Genomic DNA, 25,827 nt, shown 5'->3' with positions numbered 1-25,827 from the left:
CTCCTAAGTCACAGGCTAACCTTGGACTTGATATGTTGCCACAAATTACCTTGAATTTCTGATCCTCTTACCTCCACCTCCCCCGTGTACCATTATTGAATCTCCACATTGGATACAGGACTTTAGCCTTCTAACAGATACAAAGAGGAATCTAATTGGCAGGTGTTTTTGTTTTAATTTTGAGACAGGGTCTCAACATATAGCCCAGGCTGGCTTGGAACTTGTGTTCATCTTAACTTTGACTCCCAAGTGCTGCCATTACAGGTATGTATTACTATGCTCAGCTAACTGTGGCTTAAACATGCAATTTATGTCAATCAAGTTGAGAAAATCTTCCATGTTTATCAATCATGTTCTCTTATGAAATATCGATGTCAGTATCAACTTTATTTTATGTGCTTTTATAAACTTATAAGGTACCACAATCTTCTTTGGTAAGAACAGGGGTTTATGGGTCTGGAGAGATGGCTCAGTGGTTAAGAGCACTGGCTGCTCTCTCAGAGGCCCCGGGTTCAATTCCCAGCAACCACGAGCAGCTCACAACTGTAACTCCAGTTCCAGGGAATCTGACACCCTTACACAGGCATACATGCAGGCAAAACACCAACGAACATTTAAAAAAAAAGAATAGGGGTTTACAGAAGGCCTAAGGCTGTAATTTAGTGGTAGAGTGGCAAGACCCTGGGTTCAGTTTTCTGCACACAAAGGAAAGGAAAAAAAAAAAGCTCAAAAGATACAGATTATCCTTTAATTTTTTAAATCACTTTTTAAAAGTTCAACTGTCTATAGGCCCAGTGGCTCAGGAGGCTGAGGTGAAAGGAGCACTATGAATTTAAGGTCAACTTATTAGACACAGTGAGCTCCAAGGCAGCCTGAGTTAGATAAGGCACTATCTCAAAAATGAGTTGTAATGTGGGCCACAGGAGCTCTCCTAGAAAGTCATTTTCTGCCATCCTTTCTAAAGTCATATAGGTTTGAGATCTTAATCCTAGCATGATTCCAGAGCAAGTCATTTTCTTCTTTGGACTTGGCTTTCCTGTCTACAGAAGATAGCGGCTATATAATATCTAAGTTCCTATCCATCAAATGTACCAAAGATTTGCCATTCCCTCAGCTACTGGTCCTTCTGTTAAATACTCTAGTTCCTCAAGTCCACTATTTTCCACCTTCATATACCACAGCATTTCTCTTGGTTTGTTTTAATCTATTTTTATTTTTGAGTCAGATTCTCATGTTGCTCAAGCTGCTCTAGAACTTAGTATGTAGCTGAGGATGACTTTCTTTAAGCTCCTGATGCTCCTGTCTTCAACTCTCAAGTGCTAGGATTATAGTTGCCTGTCACTATGCCTACTACTTTCTCTTATCATTAATTCTTTTTTATCATTAATTCTTACCTCTTTGAGCTTTTCATCACAGAGATCCAGCATGGATTGAGAAATCTGAGTCAGTGAGTGTTTTGGCCCTACAAAGGAATAAGAAATGGCCGTTATAAATGGGAGCCCAAAGTTGCCACGCTTCCCACACTTAACAAATCTACTAAAGAACCTAAAAAGTCCCAGGCACCAGCCTAGTAACTGAGTTAGGTAGATATACCAGTTTTTTTCCTCTTTATTGTTTTAAGACAGAGTCTCTTGTATCCCAGGCTAGTCTAGAACTCACTATTGTAGCTGAGAATGACCTTCAACTTTAGATCCTCCTGTCTTCACCTCCTGGGGATTACAGATGTGTGCTACCACACCAGGCACAGACACTACCAGTCTTTACTCCATTTTTCAGTGTCTAACATATAATGGGTAAACTATGAATGAATTGTAATTGTTTTGTATTTGTGTACACACATACTTGTATTACAACTGCTTTTTGTTTTGTTTTTTGAGACAGCATCTCACTATGTAGCTCTGGCTGGCTCGGAATTCTCTACATAGACAAGGGTAGCCCCGAACTCAGAGATCCATTTGACTCTGTCTTCCTAGTGCTGGGAGTAAAGGCATGAGCGACCTTTATTGGGGCTTTTAATACCTTAGAAATCATTCTGTAGACGCAGAATGTGTTTAAGAATGATAATGTTCATCAGACCACAACCCATAGAACCATGGAGGCTATATATATAGCATGGAGATCTCTAGGACGACTGTGGCTTATAATAAATTTCGGTTTTACTCAATTATTGAAAAAAAATAGCCAAACGAATGGAAACACATGAACTATAAACCAAAGGCTGAGGGGCCCCCAACTGGATCAGGCCCTCTGAATAGGTGAGACAGTTGATAGGCTTGATCTGTTTGGGAGGCAACTAGGCAGTGGGACCGAGTCCTGTGCTCATTGCATGAGTTAGCTGTTTGAAACCTGGGGCTTATTCAGGGACGCTTAGCTCAGTCTGGGAGGAGGGGACTGGACCTGCCTGGACTGAGTCTACCAGGTTGATCGCAGTCCTCGGGGGAGGACTTGCCCTGGAGGAGGTGGGAATGGGGGGTGGGCTGGGGGTAAGGGGAGGGGATGGAAGGGGGGAGAACAGGGGAACCCGTGGCTGATATGTAGAACTGAATGGCATTGTAAAATAAAATAAAAGGGGAAAAAACCAAAATATTTCCATATAACTAGCATTTCTTTTTTGTCTTTTTAAGATAGGGATTCTCTGTGTAGTTCTGGCCATCCTGAAACTCATTCTGTCAACCAGGCTGGCCTCAAACTCAGCGATCCTCCTGCCTCTGCCTTCCAAGTGCTGGGATTACAGGTGTGTGCACCACCACTAAGCCTAACTTGTATTTCTAACCAACCACTTCTTTTGAGTATCATTTACTAGATTATCTTCCTCCATCGAACTGTTGTTAGTGTCCTCCCAGAGCCTTAACCTCAGCCCTACTATTTATTTCAGCATTTGATTATTCGTTCAAACATTTTATGTCTTGTCTATAAAATGGTCAATGATGGGAATATAAGGATAATTATGAGTCCCTATTACAGAGCATTCTTGGACTAGTCAAAGAAAATAACTTGAAAACAAATCATTGCCAAACAGTGTAATCCTATCAAATATCTATGGATAAAATGATACGCTGTCAGAAAATACATAAGAAATAAGACTTGCCACAAACTGACAAATTGTTAAAATTCAGTGACGGGTACACTAAAATTTATTCCTCTTAAATTTCCATAATAAGCTGGGTGGTGGTGGTGGCACACCCCTTTAATCCCAACACTCGGGAGGCAGAGCCAGGAGGATCTCTGTGAGTTTGAGGCCAGCATGGTCTACAGAGTGAGATCCAGGACAGCCTCCAGAGCTACGCAGAAAAACCCGGTCTCAAAAAACCAAGAAAAAATTTACATAACAAAGTTGAAAAAACTATCAGTATAGATGAAATATATTGGTTGCACATAAACTATATTCTATATCACTGGACATCAAATCTGCTAATTGGAAACCAAGACTGGTGATGCAGGCTGGTAATTTTAGCTGCTCAGGAAGCTGAGGCATAGGTTGTAAGTTTAAAAGCAGGCTAGGCTACAAGAAAAGTTCAGGGCTAGCCTGTCCAACTTCCCAAGACTTCATTACAAAATAAAAAGTAAAAGGGGAGCTGGGATATAGCTAAGAGGTAGAGTACTTGCTGGAGGCTCTGGATTCAATCTTTCGTAGAATAAAAAGAAAGGAAAAAATCTGCGTTGGGGGAGTAGGGAAGGCTTGTTCTGACTCACATTTAGGTAGTCATTAAAGAACAGAAGTCCAACAGGCAAATAGGAAAGGACATTCCAAAGAGAAGGAAAAGTACACAAAGACACAGCACTAATTAGTCAAATTCATAGAAACATGCTACAGTACATTTCATCAGTCACAAGTAGTTTTGATACCATTATAACAAAGGTGTGTGTGTGTGTGTGTGTGTGTGTGTGTGTGTGTGTGTGATATATGTATGTCTGTATGAATTTGCATGTGTATAGGAAAAACAGGTAATGAACTTGGCAAGTCAGAAAGAACCACATTAGAAAGATCTTAAAGGCACTAGAAAGCTACTTTAAACTGGTTAACAATGCTTCTTTTCTTTGTCCCCCCCCCTTTTTTTTAAGATTTATTTATTCATTATGTATACAGTGTTCTGCCTGCACATAACCCTGCAGGCCAGAAGAGGGCACCAGATCTCATTACGGATGGTTGTGAGCCTCCATGTGGTTGCTGGGAATTGAACTCAGGACCTTTGGAAGAACAAGCAGTGCTCTTAACCTCTGAGCCACCTCTCCAGCCCTGTTCCCCTTTTTTTATGGTGCTTGGACATCAAACATGTTAGCCAAGTGCTCCACCTCTGAGCTATAACTATCATTAGTCTAAGGCAGTCATTTCCTACATTTGAGTTCTAGTGGAGAATTGCTACCCAGTCAACAATAGGAAGAATTAAGGCAAAAATGTTTGGAAGCTGTTGCAACAGGTTAAACAAGAGGTAACAAGGGCTTCAATTAAAGCAGCAATGGTAACAAAAAGGAAAGGGACAAGTTCCAAAAAAAATGTAGACAGTATACTTTGTAGGACTTAGTTTGAAGTGTGAGGAAGAGAACATGGATCAATTATGACTAAAATTTCTACGTTATATAATGAGGCAGCCAGCAAAACCATTCATCTGCACAGGCAATCAGATAATGAACTGCCAGTAGGACATGAGAACTGGTCATGTCTAGCAGACAACTGGAAGTAAGGGTTTGAAGCCTTGAAAAGATGTAGAGACAGAAGAAAGGGGCATCAGTAGACATTCAGTAGCCAGAAGTAGTAATGAAAAAGAGTAAGGAGCTAAAGAGATGAAATTTGGTAAGTTGGACTGGCTTGTGGAAGGCTTCAGAATGTAGAAATTGTTATTGTCCTGTTTAAACATGAGAAACAGAAGAGGTTATGAGATGTTAAATAACATATCCATCATAGCTCTATTGGTATTATCTACTCTGGATGCCAATACAAGGTTGAGGCTGGAGAGATGGATCAGTGGTTATAATTGCATATTATGCTCTTCCAGAGGACCTAAGTTCAGTTCTCAACTCCCATGTCTGGGGACTCACAACCTCCTATAACTTTGGTTCCAGGTGATCAAATGTCTCTGGCCTCCAAATGAATTTGCATATGCATACACATATATATGTACATATAATTTTAAAAAATGATTCTTGCTACTTCCAATACTCAGAAAGTTGAATTCACATACCCATCACAAAAAGAAAATTGAATTGAAACTAGAAAAAATTATGAATTAATGCAAACTGATTTCTTCCTCCTTGCCTTTCCTGTTTGTTTTTTATAAGAAAATGGGTATCTAGGCCCTGTAACGAAAATGCAAACTGATTTAAAACACATAAAACAAATATGGCTGCAAGACTATCCTTTGTAGAGTTCACTCACACCCAGTGACTCTCCAACTTACTTAGGTTTACTTTTTTATCTCACTACTTACCCCAACTGTTTCAACACATAAGACTTAAAATTCACCAGAGAATACATTAAAAATTAAATAGTACGAGGCTGGGTATGGTAAAACATGGCTTTAATCCCAGCACTCATTTGGGAGGCAGAGGCCAAAGAATTTCTGTGATTTTGAGGCCAGTCTGGTCTACATAGTTAGTTTCAGGCCAGTCAGGGCTACATAGTGAGACCATGTCTTAAAAAAAGGATTAAATAGAGGAACTAAAAAGAAGCAATACTTACTATATGACTGAAATGTACACTACCTGATGTTCATACCCAAGAATGCACATTATAGTCTTTTCATTCATTCTAATCTATTGAATTTAGAATTAGCAAGGGTATAGGAATCTGAAAAGTGACCTTTGCAGTCAAGGAACAAAGAATAAGGGACTATTACCATTATAGGTTGCACTATTTTTCACAATTAGTTCCAAATGCTCTCTGAATTCTTCGCGAGATGGATAGAGGCGTTTGCGCACATTTTCACGGAGTGTCTGTAGATCCATCGGCCGAGTGATGATTTTATAGTAGTCCTTTACAACCTTTGCATTAACTGGAGTATGGAAAGGGTATGTCTGTGGAAATAAGAGCCAGTACCATTTAGGAGCAAAGAACATTTGACAGAGATGTACCTGGAGTTTTCTCTTCGGGTCCCGCGGAGCGCCACCAAGCTCCGGCAGTCCTGCCAAGCCCTGCCAAGTCCCACCAAGCCCCAGCAGTCCAACAGCCTGCTTATAAAATAAACACACAGACACTTATTTAAACTGTTTGGCCTAATGACTCAGGCTTCTTGTTAGCTGTTCTTATATCTTAAATAAACCCATTTCTATTAGTCAATAAGTTGCCACGTGGCTTGTGGCTTACCAGTACCTTACATCTTGCTTGTAATGGCGGCGGCTGGCAGCGTTTCCCTGCCTCAGCCTCCCACTTCCTAGAATTCTTCTCCTCCTTGTCCCGCCTACCCTATCCTTCCTGCCTGGCTACTGGCCAATCAAGAGTTTTATTTATCAATTGATCATCCACAACACGTAGCGACATATAGATGAACAGAAATGGGTTAATTTAAGATATAAGAACTAGATAACAAGAAGCCTGCTGCAGCCATACAGTTTGTAAGCAATATAAGTTTCTGTGTGTTTACTCCGTTAGGTCTGAGCTGCTGCAGGACTGGCAGGTGAGAAACATTTGTCCTGACCCTGGGCCAGGCAGGACTGGAAAAAACTCCAGCTACACAGAGACAATTACATTTTCGACAATTACATTTTCCTGGTTTAACCAACTCTCAGAAGGATTTTTTCAGAATTTGTTTTTTGGTGGGTTTTTTTTGTTTGTTTGTTTTGGTTTCTCTGTGTAGCTTTGGCGCCTTTCCTAGAACTCACTCTGTAGCCCAGGCTGGCCTTGAACTCACAAGAGATCCGCCTGCCTCTCAAGTGCTGGGATTAAAGGCATGCGCCGCTGCCACCACCTGGCACAGAATCTATTTTTTGCATTAAGCTATTTTCTTTCTTAATTTTTATTTATTAATTTATTTATTTACTTACTTACTTTTTTTTTGTTTTTAGAGACAGGATTTCTCTGTGTAGCTTTGCGCCTTTCCTGGAACTCACTTGGTAGCCCAGGCTGGCCTCGAACTCACAGAGATCTGCCTGCCTCTGCCTCCCAAGTGCTGGGATTAAAGGCGTGAACCACCACCACCTGGCTATTTATATTTTATGTATGAGTGCACTGCATATATACCTGCACACCAGAAGTGGGCATCAGATCCCACCATAGATGGTTGTGAGCCATCATGTAGTTGCTGGGAATTGAACTCAGGACCTCTGGAAGAGCAGTTAGTGCTCTTAACTGCTGAGCCATCTTTCCAGCCCCCTAAGGTATTTTCTTGCTTTCTTTTTTTTCTTTTTGATTTCTCAGGACAGGGTATCTTTGTATACAGCCTTGGCTGTCCTGGAACTAACTCTGTAAACCAGGCTGGCCTTGAACTTATACAGATGTGCCTGGCTCTGCCTCTCGAGTGTTGGGATTAAAGGCGTGTGTCACCATGGTTGGCAAGGCATTGAATTCTTTGGAGCCACAGTTAGAGTTGTCTGTGAGCTACCCAACATGACTGCTGGGAGCCAAACATAGTCCTCTGCAAGAGCAGTATGTATTCCTAACCACTGAGTTGTCTTTCTAGCCCCATATATGCTAAACATTTATGAAATGCAAAAATGGTTCTTATAAGACATACAAATTTCAGGCTGGAGAGATGGATCAGTGGTTATAATCACATATTATGCTCTTCCAGAGGACTTAAGTTTGGTTCCCAGCTCCCATGTCTGGGGACTGACAACCTCCTGTAACTTTGATTCCAGGTGATTCAGTGTCTCTGGCCTCCAAGGGAATTTGCATATGCATACACAGACACACATATATACATATAATTTTAAAAAATGATTCTTGCTACTTCCAATACTCAGAAAGTTGAATTCACGCTGGGTGGTAGTGACACATGCCTTTAATCCCAGCACTCGGGAGGCAGAGGCAGGCGGATCTCTGTGAGTTCAAGGCCAGCTTGGTCTCCAAAGTGAGATCCAGGAAAGGCGCAAAGCTGCACAGAGAAACCCTGCCTCGAAAAGAAAAAAAGAAAAAGTTGAATTCACATATCTCCACAAAAAGAGAAAATTGAATTGAAACTAGAAAAAATTAGCTTTATATCCTCTTATAACTCATGTGTCCTTTTACCTATATTCTGTCCTTCATCACCTAATATTCTATTAAACAATTTAAAAATAGACAAAACCCCAAGGAATTAGGATTTCCAGATACACAGGTATACACACTACTGCCATCTAGCTGAAGTAACAGAAAACAAAGGGTCTTGGTTTTCCTATTTTATACATCTAATGTAATGAACTCACATTTGGAAGATCTCTCATGTCATTGATGATAGACTCCAAGATAGATGACAGTGTCACCATAGGGTCTGTCCGGCGCCGATGGATGGATTTATGAGGTCTCTAAAACAAAACAAAACAAAACAAAAACAAGAAATCAGAATTCTTTTTTTTTCCCCCGAGACAGGGTTTCTCTGTGTAGCTTTGCGCCTTTCCTGGAACTCGCTTTGGAGACCAGGCTGGCCTCAAACTCACAGAGATCCACCTGCCTTTGCCTTCCAAGTGCTGGAATTAAAGGCGTACGACGACGACGCCGCCGCGGCCGCCGCCACCACCACCCCGACATGAAATCAGAATTCTTTAGCTAAAAAAACAAAACAAAACAAAACAAAAACAAAACAAAAAACCACCACCCTGGAAATTTTTCAAATATACTGATACATTTTAGAAATCGTCAATAAAGCCAAACTTTGAGGGCTTAAGCCTATAATCCCAGCAATTGGGAGGATTGCTGAAAGTTCAAGTTCATAGAATGCTCAGTAAATTCCAGGCCATCCTGGGCTAGAGGGAAACTCAATCTTAAAAGCAAAGTTTGGAGGGGGACAAGCTGAAGAGATGGCTCAGTGGTTAAGAACCCTTGCTGCTTTTGCAGAGCACCGGGGTTCAGATCCCAGTACCCACATAGTGACTTACAACTAAAATCATAGTGCACTCTCTTTTGGGCTCTGCTGGCACCAGGCATGCACCTAGTGCACTTATATACATGCAGCAAAAACCTCTTACACATCAAAAAGAAGGGTGGGGCAATGAGATGGCCATACAAGAGTGACCATAATTTGATCTCCAGACTCCATGTAAAGGTGGGATAGAACTAAGTCCTCTGACTTCCATGTGTGCATCATGACATATGCACAGATGAATGCACACACACACAAAATAAATAAATTTTAAAGCCAGATAAAGGCACACACCTTTATCTCAGCACTTGAAAGGCAGAGGCAGGCAGATCTTTGAGTTCAAGACCAGCTTGATCTATAGAGTGAGTTCCAAGAAAGTCCCAGGGCTACAGAGAAACCCTGTCTCAAAAAACCAAAACTAGCCAGGCAGCAGTAGTATACGCCTTTAATCCTGACACAGAGAAACCCTGTCTCAACACTCCCCAAAAAACCCCCAAAATAATAAATGAATTGTAATAAATCATCTAATGAACAGTACACATAATTCTCAAGGAACAGACATAAGAACGTCTGACACCAACAGAGCCATGTCACAGAAGGCTGGAGGAATCAATCAGAACCCATTTGATATGAAGACAATGTGGATACTCACATTCAAATAGTCACAGTGAACTGTGGTTCCAACCCGCCGTTTTTTCTTGGGAGGAAGTTGTTGTTTAGGAAACTTCAGGACCAGAGATTTTCTGCGAACTTCATCCGCACTGCAATCAGTAACATTGCCACAGTGTGTTATTTATAGTTCCAAGAAATAGGGGTGAAGAGATGGCTTAGTGGTTAAGAGTACTTGCTACTCTTACAGAGAGGACCCTGGTTCAGCTCCTAGCTCCTATGTGGTAGCTCACACCCAGACAGTAACTCCAGTTCCACAGGATCGGATACCAACTTCTGACCTCTGTGCGTACCAGGCATACACAGTGGTGCACTTACATACATGCAGGCAAAACACTCATACACACAAAATAAATCCTATAACTCCAAATAGATCTTTATAGTTCCCAGAAATGAAATAACTACAATGAAAAGGTCCAAAGTACCTAAGTGGGAAAAGTCAAAGAAGCCAGAGGTCAAACAGTCATCTTCTAAGCAGGACCTGAGTAGGCAGGACCTGAGGACCTCCAAATTAGTAAAGAACTAAGCAAATCAAATTTTTTCTCAGTTCCTATTTAGAAAGTGAGGGGACTGGCTAAAAGCATTTTAAGACTCCTCCCAGTTCTAACATTCTATCCTGAGGTTCAAAAGGTAGAACACTTGACTCATTCAGAATATAAATGAGTCTGGACATGATGGCACACCGGGGAAGCAGAGGTAGGGAGATCCCTGTGAGTTCAAGGCCAGCCTGACCTACAAAGAAGCTCCAGTCAGGACTATACAGTGAGATCTTGTTCAAAACAAAGCAACATAAACTAAAACAAAATATAAATGAAGAAGCAGGTGTGATTACACATGCCTGTAATCCAAGGAAGGGGAAAAAAGGAATGAGAGAAAGGGAGGCAAAGAAGGAAACAGAAAGACTAAAAAGAAAAAAAATTAAAAACCAGTATAGGGGAAAAGGGGGAAGGGTTCCTGCAATTTTTAAAACCAATCCACTTTCTCCCCTCCACTGTAAGATGTCACATTTTCCCTTTCTAAGGTACTTTTAAGATATGATGCCGGGCATGGTAGCGCATACTTTTAATCCCAGCACCCAGGAGGCAAAGGCAGAGGTGGGGAGATCTCTGTGAGTTCAAGGCCAGCCTGGTCTACAGAGTGAGTTCCAGGATAGCCAGAGCTACACAGAGAAACCCTGTCTCTCAAAAAAAAAAATACAAATACCAATGAAAAAACCTGCTATATGGGGCTGGAGAGCTGATGGCTCAGTGGTTAAGAGCACTGACTGCTCTTCCAGAAGTCCTGAGTTCAATTCCCAGCACCCACATGGTGACTCACAAACACCTGTAATGAGATCTGGTGCCCTCTTCTGGCCTGCAGGGACACATGCAGGCAAAATACTGTATACATAATAAATAAATCTTTAAAAACAAAAACAAAAAAGATGACTTACATATGTTGATAAATCAATAAGGATAGAAGAATGTAAATTGAATAAAAAAAGAAATAGAGAATTGCACCAAACTGATGATTAAAATTATATAGAGAAAGACTGAATCTAGGGTTTTGCATATACTAAACAAGAGATCTACAAATTAGCTATTAATATATTCCTATCCCTCTTTTCACTTAAAAAAGAATGTGTGTGCATGGTACCTGAAAGGCCAGAGAGGGTGTAGGATACCCTCTATAGAGGTGGAGTTACAAATAGTTGTGAGCTGCTATGTAGGTGCTGGAAACTGAATCCAGAGCTTGACCAAGAGCAGCGAGTGCTCTTAACCAATGAACCCTCAGCCCTTATGCTTTTTTTTATTATTATTTTTGTTGTGTAACAGCCCTGGCCATCCTGGAACTTGATCTGTAGACCAGGCTGGCCTCTGTCTCCTGAGTGCTGGAATTAAAGTCATATGCCACCACCACCTGGCTTGTTTTGGTTTTTTGAGACAGAATCTCACCATATAGCCCAGGCTGTCTTCACATTTGTAATCCTTTTGCCTCTGCCTCCTAAGTGGTAGGATTACAGGCATGTACCACAATGCCCAGCAAGAGAATGATTTCTAAATACCATTTGCTAATAAAGGAGCCTGGACACCTCAGATAAATGGTCAATTCTAAGTCTGAGACAAGGAAAACTTTAAACATCTTGTACCAGGAAGCAAATGATTTCCCAAAGATTTATAGGATCATTTCAAAACCACAGATCTAAGGGGCCTGAGAGATGGCTCAGCAGTTAAGAGTGTTTATGGCTCTTTTAAAGAACCTGAGTTTAGTTCCTAGCACCTATATGGCAGCTCTCATAACACTATAATTCTAATTACAGGGGATCCAACTCTCTCTTCTGGTCTCCGTGTGTGGTGCACATACATACATGCAGGCAAAATATTCATAAAGTGAAAATAAATAAATACTTTTAAAATCACCACAGGATCTGGCTTAAATGAGTCAAATTGGGATATAATGCATTAAATTTATAAAGGAAGAATTTTGGAATCTACAGTAATATATTAAAATGGAAAGGATGAATTTTTCTTACAAAAAAAAAAATACCAGCTAGAATAGAGGAATTCTAGAATTAGAAAAAAAAATCACTTTACAAGTGCCAATAAAATAACTTGGCAAAAAAAAAAAACTTGGCAAAGATCATCAATAGCTCTAAAACCAGTAAAGCTGTTAAGGTTGAAACAGGATATCCATCCTCATGTTAATTGAAAAAGAAAACTATACCTTTCCTACCATATCTGGGTATTGCTACTTTAAGAAAATGATCAAGAGTTCTGGAGACACAGGTCAATGGCAGAGTACTTGCCTAGCAACCTCAAGGACCTAGGTTCAATCCTCAGTCCTAGAAAGAAAGATGATCAAAATAGTGGGAAAAACTGACACTGTGTGCTTGATGATGTGGTAATACATAATATCAACTAGGCAGTCTATTAAATGTCTAGCCAAAAATATTTAATATGAGTTCAATCAGTAGAAAACAAAGCAGGTATTCCTCCCTTGGAGTCTCTCATACTCTTGAGCATTTTCATTTTTAAAATAAATCTCTGGTCTTCTCAAAACAAAATCCAGAAAGTGGGGTATTTTGTGAGACAATTGATCTGTATGCTGCAAAAAAAATCAATGTCATAAAAAGTACAAAAATAGGCCAGGTGGTGGTGGTGGTGGTGGAGCACACCTTTAATCCCAGCATTTAGGAGGCAGAAGCAGGTGGATCCCCGTGAGTTTGACACCAGTCTGGTCTACAAAGCGAGTTCCAGGACAGCTAGGACTGTTACACAGAGAAATGCTGTCTTGAAAAATTCAAAAAAATAACAAAAATAAATAGTGAGGACAGTTTTAGATTAAGACAAACTCAAAATACACTTATGTTTAAACTGGGATTGTATCCAAAACTAGGAAATGAGCCACCAAAGACAATGAAATGACTTGGGAAATTTGAGTAAAATACCTGAGCATTGTATATTACTAAATTAATGCTATTTCTTAGTTATGATAATAGTACTGTAACAAGTATTGCAAGTCTGGGGGAAAGGTATCCTTACAGTTCAGGGAGTCAGGCGACACCTTGAGCTGCTAGGACAGCTCTGACAGCTGAAGCTGCAATGCAACAGCTCAGCTCTGGAGATGTGTGTGTTTGCAGTGAACTGTCATGATACCTGCAATTTACTTCTCAATGGTGCAGATTATAAACATTTATAATCAAATGTGGCAAAAGGTGATCAGGTGAATTTAGAATACTTTAATTGTGAATTTTCAGCTAATCAATAGGTTTATAATTTTTGTTTGTTTTTTCAAGACAGGGTTTCTCTGTGTAGCCCTGGCTGTCATGGAACTCACTCTGTAGACCAGGCTGGCCTCTCTGCCTCCTGAGTGCTGGGATTAAAGGTATCCTCCACACCACCTGGCTCAGTTTATAATTTTTAAAATGGGAAAAATTTTAACATCTTCATTTTTTATCTATTAAATGCTCTAAGGGCAAGAAGATTGGATGTAAGCATAGTCTGCTGTATTTATTTTATCTTAACTACCCACATGTCAGGTGTGGTGCTCCAAGCCTGTAATCCTAGCTACATGGGAGACTGAGACAGAAAGAAAGATTACAAGTTTGAGACCAATCTAGGTAATTTAGCAAAACCTTCAAAAATTTGTACAAGGGTTTGAGGACATATGGCTCAGTGACAGAACATTTGTCACTGCGCCTCCCAGTATCCCCTCCAAAAAAACCAACCAACCAACCAAACAAACAAACAAAAAACAAGCAAAACAAAACAGAAGAAAAAACACCACTGTGGTAAGGGTACTTGTGTAAATACTAAGACTTAGCCAGGCTTGGGTGGCACACACTTTTAATCCAGCACTCAGGAGGCAGAGGTAGGCAGATCTCTGTGAGTTCGAGGCCAGCCTGGTCTACAGAGTTAGTTCCAGAAGAGCCAGGGCTAGGTAGAGACTCTGTATTGAAGAACCAACTCCCCCGCCCCCAGAAAACACCCAAGACTCAATACATAGCATGTACAAAGGCAAGTAGTACTGGCAAATATTACTAATTATAATCCAAAGTTCCTGTAACCCTAGTTCTACTTCAGAGAACCATCACATCACATTTACCCCTGCCAACCACCATAATAAACCTTCAACAGCTCTCTGCTATAGCACTCTGCCTGCTAGCCCTTACCTCTCAATGAGCTGTTTTCCCAAAACGATCTTGGTCCCTTCAACTTTGATAAGTTCTTCATTATCATTATGAATGACTGTCTTTTCCAGCTCCTCCTCCTGTTCCTCTGTCATGGCAACAGGATTAGAAGGTGGAGCATTTGTTTGATAATAAAGGGGACAGAATTTGTTTGTCCTCATGTGCCCAATGGCACCACAGGCTCCACATTTCAGCTGAAACAGAAAACAAAACAAAACAAAAAACCCCACATGTTAGAGGTAAACAGGCTGAACAGCATGTCAAAAGTAGAAATGAATATGGAGCAGGGGAGAAACAAATATAGACACCATTATATAGAAAACTGGTTTAGAAAGGTTAAGGTCACAGAGCTAAGTGGCAAAAACAGATATGCTGAAGTTCACAATTCTTTCCATTGAAGCAGTTACCTTATGTTGTACATGGAATCTTTAACTGAAGTGATGCAAAACAACCTGGATGCTATGTATTCTTATCTTTTTCTGACTTCTTAAGACTTTTTTGTGTATCTGTATTGGTGTATATAGGTATATGTGCAAGTGTGTGCATACGTACCTGAGACCAGAAGGGAGGTGTTAGATCCCTTGAAGCTGGAGTTACAGGTATTTTTGAACCATCCAATATAAGTGCTAAGATCTAAATCCCAGTCCTTCGATACAGTAAGCACTCTTACTACTCTCTAGCCCCTTCTTTTAATAAGTTACCTTTTTTAAAAAGGATTATGAGGTTAGGGAAGTAGCTCATCAGTGTAGTGCTTGCCTAATACATATCAGGTCCTGGATCTGATGCTCAGTAACAAAGGTATACAAATATAAATAAATGTACCAAACCTACTTAACTCCTAGAGAAAAATGTGTGTGTGTGTGTGTGTGTGTGTGTGTGTGTGTGTGTGTGTGTGTGTGTGTAGTGTGTGTGTGTGTACATGTGTGTGTATTCTTTCTGAGGGCCTCATGTAGCCCAGGGGAGCCTGAATTCATTACGTAGATTTGTTCCTGGTCCTCCTGTTTCAGCTTCCTTAGTATGGGGACTGCAGGTGTTATATTATATTATTATATTATATTATATAAATAATATAACCTAGCGTTCCACAATATTGCTTTCATTTTCAGTAACCAAAGAAGACAAAAGCTGAGGGAAAAAGTATGCTATCTTCCTTTGCTTTGTTAGCAGTGATAACATCATTAAACAATTTTTTTTCTTTTTCTTTCTGAGACAGGGTCTCTCTGTTTCAAGCTCACAAGCCTGTCTCAGCCCATCAAGTGCTAGGACTGCACTGTGTCCCCCTAACCTGCCTACTGTTCTAGACTTACTTTGAGGTCAGGGCGTTCCTTCATTTTTTTGGGCTTTTTCTCAGGAGGGCCCTTCAGCTTCTCTTTTTCCTGGTTTCGTTTAAGTCTTCTCAATTGCTCTTGGATCCTCCGCCGTTCTTTTCGCATCTCTTCTCGATGCTGCTCATCAAAAAGGGCAAATTTTCGACTGAATAACAGGAGAAAAAAATATGACAGGACCATAAGCAACCTAAATCAAGATGACTACCCGGAAAGCTACCATCTCATAATATAAGTAATTCATCCAGGCTGAAGTGAAAAACCTGTCTGCCACCTCCACCTTCCTTGACAGTCAGTCTTCCACATGCAGAGTAACATCTCTCAATCGAAGTCCTGAATAATCATTAAGATTTTGCTTTTGATTTTTGAGACAATGTTTTACAGCCCAGACTGGTCTAGACCTATGTTTCTCCTGCTGAATCCTCCCAAGTACTGGTATTACAGCAGTGATTTTTGCAAAGCCAAACCACCATAATCCAAACATAGCAAACAGTTATTTTCCCAGTGATTTGGCTCTGTTCAAATCCAAAGCTCTAAAGGCAAGACAGTTCTAACTGATAGCAGATTTCCAGGGATAACAATATATATTCTAATCACTACAACTCATGCATATACTTTGTCTCTATCATTATTTTCCCCACCACACTCAAAAGTAGCACATCAAACTCACATGAACTCCTCATCTTTTGTGGTACGTATGCGCACATAAGCATCAATAACAGCTGGTTTTCGGACTGTCTCACAACGAACATACTCCTTCCCCTCTTCATCTCGAAATGTTCGGTAAATTTTGAGACAGCGGCCAGTGGCAGAAGAGTTAAGGCTAGTCACCGAGGCTGTGTCATCATCTCTGTGATTATTTCCTGCTGCTGCTGAGCCTGCTGCTGTAAGACAGAAAACAATTTTCAAACATTCCCTCCTAAAACCCAAATGACCACTTTCTTGGGATTGAATGGAGACGTTCAACATACCACAAAACCCTAGTTCTACTAAAAACAAAGTTGTTACTAGCCACAAGAACACCCTGATTTGCCCTTTCCTGACTTCTAAGCATTGCCAATTTCCATTTTTATAAATATAAACATTCTAGAAATACCTCAAAGTATTGTTTGCTACTGGAGACAGAAAAGCAATAGTTATACTGTTATTCCTCTGAATAGCAGAGTGACAAAAAACTCTTAGCAGCAAATAGTTGAAAACATCCAAGCAAGGACTCAGGAGGAAGAAATAAGCCCAGTCTTAAGATCTAGCATGCCGGGCAGTGGTGGTGGTGCACGCCTTTAATCCCAGCACTCTGGAGGCAGAGGCAGGTGGATCTCTGTGAGTTCGAGGTCAGCCTGGTCTACAGAGTGAGATCCAGGACAGTCACCAAAACTACACAGAGAAACCCTGTCTCAAAAAACCAAAAAAGAAAAAAGAAAAAAATAAAAGACTTAGTGCATGCTTCTCAAACTTTAATACAAATAGGAACACATGGGGATTTTGTAAAAATGTAGACTAAACTCAGTAAGTATGGAGAGACGATTCAAGGTGATCCTGCCTTTCTAACAAATTTCCATCAATGTAGATACTGTGGTCCAGAACTACATTAGTAAAGAACTAGAGGACCACAATGGTGTAAGAGCCATATATCTTTACTAAGTAGCCAGAAAAACAAAATTATACAAACTTTACAGAGACAGGTAAACAAAGGTAAGACTAGTATGAATGAAAATAGTCACTCTAATCTTCATCCTCAGACTTCATCCTCTCAGTATCTACATTCACTGCCTGCTTGATAGCTATTATAATCAGAAGAATCACAGGGACCTTGTTATCCATCTTCCTCATCATTAGCTTCTGCAATTATTGGATGAGTTTTAGCTCTTTTTTGGATCTAAGCTTCCTTTAAGAATCTTCTGAAAATTATGAATCTTCTCAGAAAATTGCCTATCTGCATAAAATTTTAAATATAAATTCAAAGACAACCTGGCAAATTCATCTAGAGATTCTCTATTTTATTTATGTTTTTTGAAGACAGGGTCTCATTAGTTACCTACCCCAGGTAGGCCTTCAAATCAAGAGCCTCTGCTTCAGCTTCCCAAGTGCTGGGATTCTAGGTATGTGCCACCACATCTAGCCAGACACTTCTTGTACTTTTTAAAACTGTTTCTCTGGGGGATGAATTCCCAGAAAGCTGATTTGATTTTAAGTACACCACTGGTAGCCCTAGCTTGACCAGGTTCCTGACACAGAAAGAGGATACAGTAGGCTGGCAGCATCTCTTCAATTTTTTTCCCTACAGACTGGAGTCCAGTTTGTAGAACTCTCTCTACCTCATCTACAGGTTTCTCTATACCTATTCCTTATTTTGTCTCTGGCTTGAACTCAGTTACAGTCTGCACTTATCCAAGCTCCGTTTTTGATCCCTTTCTTTTCTTGTGTGAGAAGCCCCCTCACCCAGTAGCATCCGCTGGAGTTCCTTCCGCTCCTGCTCCTCCCTTTCCCGAGATAGCTGAGAGCTCGTTTTCTTGTTCTGCAGCATGTTCTCAATGTTCTTCCCCATTTCTTCAAAGTCACTGTCTTCGGCTGAGCTGCTGTCTGTGTCAGTTGATAAGACTTCAGTCGATGACAAAACCCTAGCAAGAGAGGAAAAGTTAAAGACCAGGGGAAATACAAGTGTAGCAAGAAGTAGGATTGGAGAAATAGAAAACTGAGAAATCGCAGGGTGGTGGTGGCGCAGGCCTTTAATCCCAGCACTTGCGAGGCAGAGGCAGACGGATCTCTGTGAGTTTGAGGCCAGCCTGGTCTACAGAGTGAGCCTCAGGAAAGGCACAAAGCTACACAGAGAAACCCTGTCTCAAACCCTCCCCCACAAAAAAAGAAAATTGAGAAATCAACCTTAAAAAGATATACTCAGAATCCACAAAGTCATGAAACCCCTAACAGAAAAACTACATATTCCTAGACATTTCACAAATCTGTAGTAATTCTTTCAGAATCATTGGGGAAAAAAGCTAAGAAAGAAGCACACAGGCCATTTTCAAACATTTTTCTTGAAAGAGATTCTCACTGCTTCCTCTCTCCACCACCTCCTGCCCCCGCCTCAGGTATGCCTTGAATTCCTTATCGTTCTTGCCTTAGCCTCCCAAGTGCTGCTCAGCTCACCAGTACAATTAGATTCATAGATCCTTTTTAATAGCATATTACTCTTCTTTCATAATTAAGCCATTAGTGGAAAAAAACATAACCACTTAAAAGTGCCAGACCCAGGCAAAGTAGGCCACACAAACTGTCACCAAACCAAGAGATCAAGCTTAGCATTTCATGACATTCAAAGCTTTTGCTAAATTACTTTGAAAACAGTAGGTTCAGCAGGCATGGTGGCACATGCTTATAATCCCAGTACTCAGGGGGCAAAAGCTAGAGGACTGCCAAAGGCTTGAATCCAATATGGCCTACATGGTAAAAGCCTGTCTCAAAAAAAAAAAAAAAGAAAGAAAGAAAGAAAGCTTTAAAAAAGCTGTGCACTTTGGTGATACATGCCTTTAATCCCAGCACTCAGGAGGCAAAAAGGTAGGTGATGGGTTCATGGAGTCAGCCGAGACATAGTGGTCTTTCCAATAAGTTGCAGTTTCCAGCCGTCAGGCCACGACCAGCTGCTACCATGAGTCAGAAGCGAAAGTACAAATCTGTCTTTAAAAACCAAAAAAAAAAAAAAAAAAAAACAGGAATAGGTACTCTGGCAGTATTATTACAGATGGTGCCTGGTATTTCAGATACCCAATCACCTAGTTACATTTTTTTTCAGGTGATATCCTCTTCATTATACAAACAATATCTGGTAGAGCATGGTGGAGGATACCTGTGGCCCAAAATTTAGGAGACAGGTACAGGAGGATCATCAAAAGTTCAAGGCCAGCCTATCCTACATAGCAAGTTCCAGATCAGCATGGCTATATAATAACTCATCCCAAAATAGAAAAATAGTATGTAGGAGCTGAAGGCACAGTTTATTGATAAAGTACATCTTGCATGTACAAGGCCATTAGTTCAAAACAAAACATGTCTAGGACACTTCCCCTTTCCAGCTTAAACTTTCCACAGTACTGAATTAACATACTTGTTCTGTAGGTCAAAGATACGCTGACATTCCTCTTTGTAACGCTCTTGATGCTCAGCCACAGAAAACCTTGATCCACGGGCAAATTTACTCATGGGCCCCTCTCCAGAACGAGCCTGTTCTGTTGACATTGTGCGTACCACATCAATAACTTCCCAGCGGGACAACTTTTTAATCTATAAGAGAAACACAGAACTACATATATACCTCATTTAGGGATGTAAAAGGACAAACCAGGGCCGTTATTAGAAATATAGACAAGAAAACAAAGAGAAAGTTTGGGTAAAGTATTTAGAACCTATCATGATCTACATCACATTAAAAACCCCAGATAGTTCTTTATACCTTCCTACCTTTCTATCTGTATACAAAGCCTCTTACTCAGAGTTTTCCTCTTCTACACCTACCTCTTCCTCAGGCACACCAAATTTACGAAGAAGCTGTTTGGCATTTTTCAGAGACAGGCGACGAAGGTCTGCATCTGTTCCCGTGACTGTCTTCTTCACTGGCTGAGGCTCCTTATCGTCCTATCTCAAACAAAAACAAGTGAGAATCTGAGCTCAACTCCTAACAGTAAGCATCTATGCTGTTCTGGCAAATGAACCGTTTCCAGGTCTTCTACTCTATTTATTTCTACTGCTCAAACCTCATTCCTTCCTCTTTTCATTTCTAGCAATCTAAAGACTCTCACCTTCTGCTGTGTAGGTTTGTTTGGAATCTTCACATAGGAGAATCCTTCACCACAGCCTGTGGGATCTGCTACTCCAGTCACCTCCAGGAGACATTTGCCCTTCATGGCAGCAATGAAAGCTCTTGTAGTATTCCAAGGAGCAGTACGAACCTAAGATAAAGAAAAGGAGTCAGGGTTGTGGGAAACATTGTTCCATGTCTAACCACTACCTAAAACGGTAGAACAATTATTCTGAATGTTTCCACGGTTTCTTAAATTATCTAAATATCAAGTTAAATAGAGCAGCTATCCAATGCTCAGCTCTCTTCTATGATACTTAAATCAAGTGTTTAGAGATTCAGAGTGCGATCAGGATAAAAAATATGTTTATCAATGGTGTTCTTCAGTCCATTATCTCTAGGATTTCAGTAGGTAGTGTTGTACCCACATTCATGATGATCATAGAAGGACAACTGCATTTTATTGTCCAATTTTTCAAATGGTTTTCTTATTTTGATTTTTTTTTTATAGTAGGGTCTCTAATCTAGGTTGGCCTGGAACTCTCTATGTATTAGAGCATAATGATCTTGAACAACTGATCTTCCAAAGTGATGGGATTACAGATGTGTGCCATCTCACCAGCCAAAAACCTTCTTTTTAAAAGAGATAATGAGCCGGACGGTGGTGGTGGTGGTGGTGGTGGTGGTGGTGGTGGTGGTGGTGGTGGTTCGTGCCTTTAATCCCAGCACTCGGGAGGCAGAGGCAGGCAGATCTCAGTGAGTTCGAGGCCAGCCTGGTCTACAAAGTGAGATCCAGGACAGGCACCAAAACTACACAGAGAAACCCTGTCTTGAAAAACAAACAACAAACAAGCAAACAAACATAAATAAATAAATAAATAAATAAATAAATAAATAAATAAATAAATAAATAAATAAATAAAAGAGATGATGAGGGCTGGAGAGATGGCTTGCTGGTTGAGAGCACTGACTGCTCTTCCAGAGGACCCAGGTTCAATTCCCGGCACCCACATGGCAGCTCACACCTGTCTGTAATTCCAGTTTCAGGGGACCCGACACCCAAGGCAAAACACCAATGCATATAAAACAAAAATAAATTAATTTTAAAAGAGATAATGAGAAGCACTGATTTAAAAAAAAATGAGTGTTGTGGGCCAGAAAAACGGCTCAGTGATTAAAAGCATTGCTATACAATCTTAAGGACTGGAATTTGGATCCAAGCACTCAGATAACAAGCCCCAGCCACAAATGCCTATAACTACAGCTCTGAGGGATATGTTCCCCTCTTCTGGACTCTGTACACAGGCACACACATATTATACACGAATAAATAAATCTTTAAATTAAGAAAAACTATAGAGCCAGATGGAGTGGCACATGCCTTTAATCTCAGCACTCAAGTGGCAGAGGCAGGCAGTTCAAGACAAGCCTGGTCTACATAGTGAGTTCCAGGACAGCCAGGACAACATAGAAAGACCCTGTCTCAAAAAAAAAAAAAAAAAAAAAGAAAGAAAGAAAGAAAGAAAAGAAAAGAAAAAGAAAGGAAGAAAGAAAGAAAAAAAGGGCTTGCTGCTCTTTCAGAGGACCTGGGTTCAGTTCCCAACAGTCATGTCAGGTAACTTATAAATAAGCACCTGTAACTCCACCTAGAGAGAGATCCAATGTCTCTGGTCCTCCAGGCACCTACACTCACTTACTTATGCACACATATCCACACAGAGACACACACATATATATTAAAGATAAAAATATACAAATGTTGCTGGATATGTTGGTATGTGTCTGTACTCTCAAGAACTGGGAGACAGGGAGGAAGATTTAAAGTTTCCAGGCCAGACTGGGCTACAGAGCAAGATTCTGTCTCAAAAAAATAGTTTGTAAAACCTTACTTCATCATCAATCTTCATCTGGAAATCTTCTTCATTTTCTTCCTCAGGGGCAAAAAAGGACTTCTCTCCATAGCCAGCATCCTGAAAGAGGACAACTCTATGTATGAATAAAGTCAATGGAAAGAAGTTTTTTTCCTGAAAACAGTTTTACTGAATACTAAAATACCAACCGAAACAGCATAGAAAATGGATTCTGTAGTTTTCAATGTATGTATTACTATTATGCATTCTTGAGCTACTAGAAGATATGCCAAATTCCAAGGAATCTGCTCTAGGGATATAGTTCAGTGGCAGAATGCTTGCCTAGCATGTGCAAAGGTCCTGTGTTCACACAAAGTTTTTTTTCTAGAATCATTTTTAAAATAATTGATTTTTATTTTATGTGAATTGATGTTTTGCCTGCATGTATATCTGTGTGAGAGTGTCAGATCCCCTGGAACTGGAGTTACAAACAGTTGTGAGCTGCCATGTAGGTGCTGGGGATGGAACCCAGGTCCTCTGGAAGTGCTCAAAATTGTTCAGCCATTTCTCTAGCCCCCACACAAAAAATTTTCAAGGAATGTATGTGGATATGTGAATAGCTAGGGCCCATTTAAAAAGCAAACTAAACTAAAGAGAGATTCTAACTACAGAATTTTTCAGTTGGACTTTTTCTGTTCTAGCCTTTGTAGTGTTTTGAATGAAAACCTCTCCAGCACCATGTCTGCCTGCATGCTGCCATGCTTTCTGCCATGGTGATAATGGACTGTAAGCCAGCCCCAATTTGAAATGTTTTCCTTTGTAAGAGTAGCTACTGTCATGGTGTCTCTTCAGAGCAATAGAAACCCTAACTAATGGGGCTGGAGAGACGGCTCAATGGTAAAGTGTAGCTAGAAGCTTTCTCCAGCCCCGCCCGGTTCCACCCCGTTCCACTTGGCCCGAGGTCCTGCAGCTGCTTATAAAATAATCATTCAGAGGCTTAATATTATTTACAAACAGTTTGGTCTACGGCAGGCCTCTTGCCAGCTAGCTCTTATAGTTTAACTCAACTCATAACTATTAATCTATGTATCGCCATGTGTTCCATGGCTTTACCTGTATCCCATTCCAGCTATCATCTTTGCCTACCCGGGAATCTGAAAAGTCCTTTTCCTGCTTATTTTACAAAAGAGTCACCACCCAAATGAATGATCTATCATTTTTAAAGCAAGGCAATAGGACTTAAGTCCCTCACAGAGCCTCACACTGACATTTAGCTACACCATAACTTCCCCTAGAATCCATACACACAGAAAGTACCTCATGCAGTTCAAATTGTTGAATAACTGGTAATAATCTAGTAACTATCATCTCCCGAGTATTCTCTTCTATGTCTCTGAAAAGAAAAATAGACATAAGCAGTGCTTAACAAGAAGAGGCTCACCTTTAGTCTCTGCTCTGCAGCTATCATGCTATAATAAGCACAGCACTGTTCTGGCGATACCATAGCTCTGATCTCCTCTTCAGTTGGTAAACGAAAATCAGATTTCAGCACCCACCAGTTTGAATCCATCCCTGGAAAACATACGGAGAAACTGCTCTGACTTCTAAAGAACCCAAAGTAATAGTATAGCAAACTGACATTGAACTAAGTAATGTCTAGATAGGACTAGTCAACAAAACCCCACTGCCAGGTTTCCTACATCTTAAGTAAGACATGCAAATAACTCACATGGACTCTCCTAGTAACCAATTACCATCAAATTATCAAAAAAAGCAATCAAAGTCTCTAGTTACAAGATTTGGTACCTTCTCCTTTTGACAGACATCAATTTCTACTCTATTAGCTATGATTTCTTTTAACTGAAAGTCATAATTGTTTGGGATTATGAGAGTATCACAGAAAAGACAAGTAGTCACACTGATGACCTGTACGTTTGAAGTCAGCACAGAGCTTTAGCCTCTTCCGGATGCTGCTTTCTGAATGTGAAGGAAAGGCTTTCTTTATATCTTCCATCCGGATACGCCGTGGCCTATCTTTACTCTTCCAAAAGAGGCGGTAAATAAAAACCTGTCCAGTAAGTCAAATATACTTTATTAGATAAAGGATAAAAGTCCTCACCAGGGTCCCTTCCCCAACTAAGCTCAGCTATGTTTACATCTTTTTATTAGCATGTGCATCTTAGCCCAACTCCCATCTTACCTGCAGAAAGTCTCGGATGTGTGTATTAGCCCTTTTGGAGTTAGGACCAGGAACTTCAAACAAGGGACACTGCTGGCCCACCACAAAAATGTCCACTAATTCTCGAATATAGTAACCCTGCCTTGTTCGAATCATCAAGAAGTCCGTCTCTGGCATCTTATGAAGATAAATTGGAGCACGAAAAAGATTGTTCTCAAATGCCTAATGAAAGTAAACCACAAAAGTTATTTACAAAGAAACCCTAGAAAATTCAGCCAACGATTGAAAAAGGAAAATAAAACTTACCACTATCTATATTCATTAGATCTAAAATCTATACAATAAAATAAGCAAATGATATGGAATAGCAAACATGATGATGATGATGATGATGATGATGATGATGATGATGATTATTTTGGTTTTTTGAGACAGGGTTTCTCTTTGTAGCCTTAGCTGTCCTAGAACTCGCTCTGTAGACCAGGTTGGCCTCCAACTGAAAAATCTGCCTTCCATTGACTCCTGAGTGCTGGGATTAAAGGCATGTACCACCACTGCCTGGCTGATATTATTTTTTTTACCCACTATCTTTTAGAATTTAACAGACAAAAAGAAATAAAAACTTTAAAAATAGAGCCAGGAATGGCAGAGAATGCTTATAATCTCAGCATTCAGGAGACTGAAGCAGGAAAATCAATAAGCCTGAGCTATGGCATGAGATTGATACTCAAATAAAAAACTGAGTGGGGGTAGGGGGGCTGGAGAGATGGCTCAGAAGTTAAGAGCACTGGCTGTTCTTCCAGCAACCACATGGTGGCTCACAACTTCTGGCCTGCAAGCATGCATGTAGGCAGAACACTATACATAATTAATTAATTAATTAATTAATTAATTAACTAACTAACAAACAAACAAATCTTTTTTAAAAAATGAGTCAGAGCAAGACCTAGTGGCATATTCCCTTAATCCCAGCCTTTGTTAGGAAAGCAGGAAGATTAGGAATTAAAGGTCAGCCTTGACTACATAGTGAATTTGAGGCCAATCTGGCCGCATGAGGACCCCATCCCTCAAAACAGAATAGAATGAGGCTGGGAGATGGTTCAGCAGGTAAAGTGCTTGTTGTATAAGCATAAGAACCTGAGTCTGGATCCCCGGCACTCACTTAAAAAGCTGAACACAGAGGCATCTGTCAATAATCCCAATGGTGACAGGGAGAGGATCAGTGAAGACAAGATCCTAGAGAACCACTAGCCAACCAGTCCAAGCAAAACTGTAAACTCCAGGATCTATGAGAGATGCTATCTCAAAAAAATAAGGTAATGAGTAACAGAGAAAGACAACCAATATTGACCT

The 25,827-nt window shown here is 40.4% G+C and overlaps 1 protein-coding gene across 8 annotated transcripts in view; it reads right to left on the bottom strand.

The window, feature by feature from the left end:
* Positions 1–25,827, bottom strand: part of Taf1 (TATA-box binding protein associated factor 1) — a 73,906-nt gene that overhangs the window by 26,569 nt on the left and 21,510 nt on the right. For 7 of the 8 annotated variants that reach the window (XM_037199296.1, XM_037199295.1, XM_037199294.1 and 4 more), the window contains 15 exons: positions 24,496–24,696; positions 24,222–24,363; positions 23,737–23,867; positions 22,335–22,415; positions 20,447–20,596; positions 20,163–20,282; positions 19,756–19,931; positions 18,093–18,271; positions 16,324–16,537; positions 15,636–15,801; positions 14,311–14,522; positions 9,643–9,751; positions 8,338–8,436; positions 5,835–6,012; positions 1,395–1,462 (listed from right to left, as the gene is read on the bottom strand). In XM_037199296.1, coding sequence (XP_037055191.1) covers positions 1,395–1,462; positions 5,835–6,012; positions 8,338–8,436; positions 9,643–9,751; positions 14,311–14,522; positions 15,636–15,801; positions 16,324–16,537; positions 18,093–18,271; positions 19,756–19,931; positions 20,163–20,282; positions 20,447–20,596; positions 22,335–22,415; positions 23,737–23,867; positions 24,222–24,363; positions 24,496–24,696 — 2,226 coding nt within the window. The remainder of the gene's footprint in view (positions 1–1,394; positions 1,463–5,834; positions 6,013–8,337; positions 8,437–9,642; positions 9,752–14,310; positions 14,523–15,635; positions 15,802–16,323; positions 16,538–18,092; positions 18,272–19,755; positions 19,932–20,162; positions 20,283–20,446; positions 20,597–22,334; positions 22,416–23,736; positions 23,868–24,221; positions 24,364–24,495; positions 24,697–25,827) is intronic. The other variant, XM_037199292.1, reaches the window with a different exon arrangement.

Source organism: Peromyscus leucopus, chromosome X (assembly GCF_004664715.2).
Source record: "Peromyscus leucopus breed LL Stock chromosome X, UCI_PerLeu_2.1, whole genome shotgun sequence".
NCBI classification, from domain to species: domain Eukaryota; kingdom Metazoa; phylum Chordata; class Mammalia; order Rodentia; family Cricetidae; genus Peromyscus; species Peromyscus leucopus.
This window is presented reverse-complemented; position numbering and strand designations above follow the sequence as displayed.